This window comes from Phoxinus phoxinus (assembly GCF_949152265.1).
Source record: "Phoxinus phoxinus genome assembly, chromosome: 24".
Lineage (NCBI taxonomy): Eukaryota > Metazoa > Chordata > Actinopteri > Cypriniformes > Leuciscidae > Phoxinus > Phoxinus phoxinus.
Window position 1 is genome coordinate 441,888 of NC_136899.1, and position 5,000 is coordinate 446,887.

At 48.6% G+C, this 5,000-nt stretch overlaps 1 protein-coding gene across 10 annotated transcripts in view; it reads right to left on the reverse strand.

The window, feature by feature from the left end:
• Window positions 1-5,000, reverse strand: part of ptprma (protein tyrosine phosphatase receptor type Ma) — a 234,079-nt gene that overhangs the window by 75,643 nt on the left and 153,436 nt on the right. For 5 of the 10 annotated variants that reach the window (XM_079602211.1, XM_079602207.1, XM_079602208.1 and 2 more), the window contains one exon: window positions 3,100-3,129. The exons of the other annotated variants lie outside the window; for them this stretch is intronic. In XM_079602211.1, the coding sequence (XP_079458337.1) occupies window positions 3,100-3,129 (30 nt within the window). The remainder of the gene's footprint in view (window positions 1-3,099; window positions 3,130-5,000) is intronic. 10 annotated transcript variants of the gene reach the window in all.

Genomic DNA, 5,000 nt, shown 5'->3' on the forward strand with positions numbered 1-5,000 from the left:
CTCATTACTGCTCATAACTGCTCATAACTGCTCATAACTGCTCTTAACTGCTCATAACTGCTCATAACTGCTCATAACTGCTCATTACTGATCATAACTGCTCATAACTGCTCATAACTGCTCATTACTGCTCATAACAGCTCATAACTGCTCATAACTGCTCATAACTGCTCATTACTGATCATAACTGCTCATAACATCTCATTACTGCTCATAACTGCTCATTACTGATCATAACTGCTCATAACAGCTCATAACTGCTCATAACTGCTCATAACTGATAATTGCTCATTACTGCTCATAACTGCTCACAACTGCTCATAACTGATAATTGCTCATTACTGCTCATTACTGCTCATAACTGCTCATAATTGCTCATTACTGCTCATAACAGCTCATAACAGCTCATTACTGTTCATATCTGCTCATAACTGATCATAACTGATCATAACTGCTCATGACTGCTCATTACTGCTCATAACTGCTCACAACTGCTCATTACTGATAATTGCTCATTACTGCTCATAACTGATCATAACTGCTCATAATTGCTCATTACTGCTCATAACTGATCATAACTGCTCATAATTGCTCATTACTGCTCATAACTGCTCACAACTGCTCATAACTGATAATTGCTCATTACTGCTCATAACTGATAATTGCTCATTACTGCTCATAACTGATAATTGCTCATTACTGCTCATAACTGCTCACAACTGCTCATAACTGATAATTGCTCATTACTGCTCATGACTGCTCACAACTGCTCATTACTGCTCATAACTGCTCATAATTGCTCATTACTGCTCATAACAGCTCATAACAGCTCATTACTGTTCATATCTGCTCATAACTGATCATAACTGCTCACAACTGCTCATTACTGCTCATAACAGCTCATAACTGCTCACAACTGCTCATGACTGCTCATAACAGCTCATTACTGTTCATATCTGCTCATAACTGATCATAACTGCTCACAACTGCTCATGACTGCTCATAACTGCTCATAACTGCTCATGACTGCTCATGACTGCTCCTGACTGCTCATTACTGCTCATAACGGCTCATGACTGCTCATTACTGCTCATGACTGCTCATGACTGCTCATTACTGCTCATGACTGCTCATTACTGCTCATAACGGCTCATAACTGCTCATGACGGCTCATGACTGCTCATTACTGCTCATGACTGCTCATAACGGCTCATGACTGCTCATTACTGCTCATAACTGCTCATAACGGCTCATGATTGCTCATAACTGCTCATAACTGCTCATGACTGCTCATGACTGCTCATTACTGCTCATGACTGCTCATGACTGCTCATTACTGCTCATGACTACTCATAACGGCTCATAACTGCTCATGACTGCTCATTACTGATCATAACTGCTCATAACTGCTCATGACTGCTCATGACTGCTCATGACTGCTCATTACTGCTCATGACTGCTCATGACTGCTCATTACTGCTCATGACTGCTCATAACGGCTCATAACTGCTCATGACTGCTCATTACTGATCATAACTGCTCATAACTGCTCATGACTGCTCATGACGGCTCATGACTGCTCATAACGGCTCATTACTGCTCATGACTGATCATAACTGCTCATAACTGCTCATGACTGCTCATGACTGCTCATGACTGCTCATGACTGCTCATTACTGCTCATGACTGCTCATGACTGCTCATTACTGCTCATGACTGCTCATGACTGCTCATGACTGCTCATGACTGCTCATGACTGCTCATGACTGCTCATGACTGCTCATGTGGAGCTGCACTAACTATGAACACTTCATATCAAGATGAACAAAAACGGCAACACATGTATTGCTCACTGTTAGTTAATGTTAACTATAGTAAAGTGTTATCAGTGAGTGATGCAAATATTCCACGTTTCATCAACACATAATGCTAAACATAACTCATATAAACCTGTATGAAATAAAGCCACGACGGATCTGTTCCCTTCAGTCGGAACTGTACATGATCTTCATCAGGGCGAGTGTGGAACTGCACATCTACTGTGTTATTCTGTCTGGCGAAGCTTTTCACTGTAAGATGTGTCTTTATTTCAGATAAATGACACTTGATTTGATACTTTGTATCTCATGAATGACATGCAGCGATCAAATCGTGGATCAAGTTATTAAATAAAAATGTAACATCCAAAAGTTAACTATCCAATAAAATCGACTGAGTGTGTGTATGTGTATGTGTGTGTGTGAGAGAGAGAGTGTGCGAGTGTGTGTGTGTGAGAGTGTGCGAGTGTGTGTGTGTGAGAGTGTGCGAGTGTGTGTGTGTGTGTGTGTGTGTGTGAGAGAGAGAGAGAGTGTGTGTGTGTGTGTGTGTGTGAGTGAGTGTGTGTGAGTGAGTGTGAGTGTGTGTGTGTGTGTGTGTGTGTGTGTGTGTGTGTGTGTGTGTGTGTGTGCGAGTGAGTGTGTGTGTGTGTGTGAGAGAGAGAGAGAGAGAGAGAGAGAGAGTGTGTGTGTGTGTGTTTGTGTGTGTGTATGTGTGTGCGTGCGTGCGTGCGTGCGTGCGTGCGTGCGTGCGTGCGTGCGTGTGTGCGTGTGTGTGTGTGTGTGTGTGTGTGTGTGTGTGTGTGTGTGTGTAAAACACATGATGATGACTAACATGCGCTCAACACTCATGCATAAACGAACGAAACTGATCAAACATGGAGGGAAATGAACAGAAAGTCATCAGTTCATTCCGATGGAAGGATCCCAGATTTCCCTTTCCCTTCGAGAGCAACTGGGTAAACTGGGAAACCTGGACTCCTGCTACTCGTAATGATGTTTGTGTAACTCTAAGGGAATCAGGGAATCAGTGAGTGATCAGATCCTCTCTTCAAACCACAGCCCGAAAGTGAATTTGCTCTGATCAATGATTTGATGAAAGCCGGGATTGGGATTTATCGTCCGTCATTAAAGCGTCTCAGGCGGGCTGGAAAAGGCTCGGGATGAACCGGATCTCAGGCTCGGTTTGAAGAGAGGAGGAAAGACACTGGGAATCATGCATGGAATATCAAGCGAGGCGTGGAAGAGAAAGCACTGACACTAGTTTCACAAAGTGGTTACTTACAGGTAGTAAGTGTAGGAGTGATAGGATCTTCTGCCGAGTGGGTGGAGGGAGGGGGGATGGAAATGGAAGGAAAGAAAAAGTAAAAATATTAATGTCTGAAAATATAGAAAAATGAGCAAAACCTGATATGGTGACACAAGTGACGAGTGCCTGCAGTGACTGTGTGTGTGTGTGTGTGAGAGAGAGAGGCGGGGCTGTGGGCGGAGTCTAGAGTGTGGGCAGAGCCTAGCGTGAGGGCGGAGCCTAGAGTGTGGGTGGAGTCTATAGTGTGGGCGGAGCCCAGAATGTGTGGGTGGAATCCAGAGTGTGGGCGGAGCCTAGAGTGTGGGCGGAGTCTAGAGTGTGGGCGGAGCCTAGAGTGTGGGCTGAATCCAGAGTGTGGGCAGAGCCTAGAGTGTGGGCGGAGCCCAGAGTGTGGGCGGAGTCTAGATATTGTGGGCGGAGTCTAGAGTGTAAGCAGAGCCTAGAGTGTGGGTGGAGTCTAGAGTGTGGGCGGAGCCTAGAGTGTGGGCAGAGCCTAGTGTGTGGGCGGAGTCTAGATATTGTGGGTGGAGTCTAGAGTTTGGGCAGAGTCTAGAGGGTGGGCAGAGCCTATAGTGTGGGTGGAGTCTAGAGTATGGGCAGAGCCTAGAGTGTGGGCGGAGTGTAGAGGATGGGCAGAGCCTAGAGTGTGGGCGGAGCCTAGAGTGTGGGCGGAGTCTAGAGTGTGGGCAGAGTCAATAGTGTGGGCAGAGCCTAGAGTGTGGGTGGAGTCTAGAGTGTGGGCGGAGTCTAGAGTGTGGGCAGAGTCTAGAGTGTGGGCAGAGCCTAGAGTGTGGGTGGAGTCTAGAGTGTGGGCGGAGTCTAGAGTGTGGGCAGAGCATATAGTGTGGGCGGAGTCTCGAGTACGAGCGGAGTCTAGAGAGTGGGCGGAGTGTAGGGTGTGGGCAGAGCCTAGAGTGTGGGCGGAGTCTAGAGTGTGGGCAGAGTCTAGAGTGTGGGCGGAGTCTCAAGTGTGGGTGGAGTCTAGAGTGTGGGCAGAGTCTAGAGTGTGGGTAGAGTCTAGAGTGTAGGCGGAGTCTCGAGTGCGGGCGGAGTCTAGAGTGTGGGCGGAGTGTAGGGTGTGGGCAGAGCCTAGAGTGTGGGCAGAGTCTAGAGTGTGGGCAGAGCCTAGAGTGTGGGGGGAGCCTAGAGTGTGGGCTGAATCCAGAGTGTGGGCAGAGCCTAGAGTGTGGGCGGAGCCCAGAGTGTGGGCGGAGTCTAGATATTGTGGGCGGAGTCTAGAGTGTAAGCAGAGCCTAGAGTGTGGGTGGAGTCTAGAGTGTGGGCGGAGCCTAGAGTGTGGGCAGAGCCTAGTGTGTGGGCGGAGTCTAGATATTGTGGGCAGAGCCTAGAGTGTGGGCAGAGTCTAGAGTGTGGGCAGAGCCTAGAGTGTGGGCGGAGCCTAGAGTGTGGGCTGAATCCAGAGTGTGGGCAGAGCCTAGAGTGTGGGCGGAGCCCAGAGTGTGGGCGGAGTCTAGATATTGTGGGCGGAGTCTAGAGTGTAAGCAGAGCCTAGAGTGTGGGTGGAGTCTAGAGTGTGGGCGGAGCCTAGAGTGTGGGCAGAGCCTAGTGTGTGGGCGGAGTCTAGATATTGTGGGTGGAGTCTAGAGTTTGGGCAGAGCCTAGAGTATGGGCGGAGTCTAGAGTGTGGGCGGAGTCTAGAGTGTGGGCAGAGCCTAGAGTGTGGGCAGAGTCTAGGGTGTGGGGAGAGCCTAGAGTGTGGGCGGAGTCTAGAGGGTGGGCAGAGCCTATAGTGTGGGTGGAGTCTAGAGTGTGGGCGGAGTCTAGAGTATGGGCAGAGCCTAGAGTGTGGGCGGAGTGTAGAGGATGGGCAGAGCCTAGAGTGTGGGCGGAGCCTAGAGTGTGGGCGGAGTCTAGAG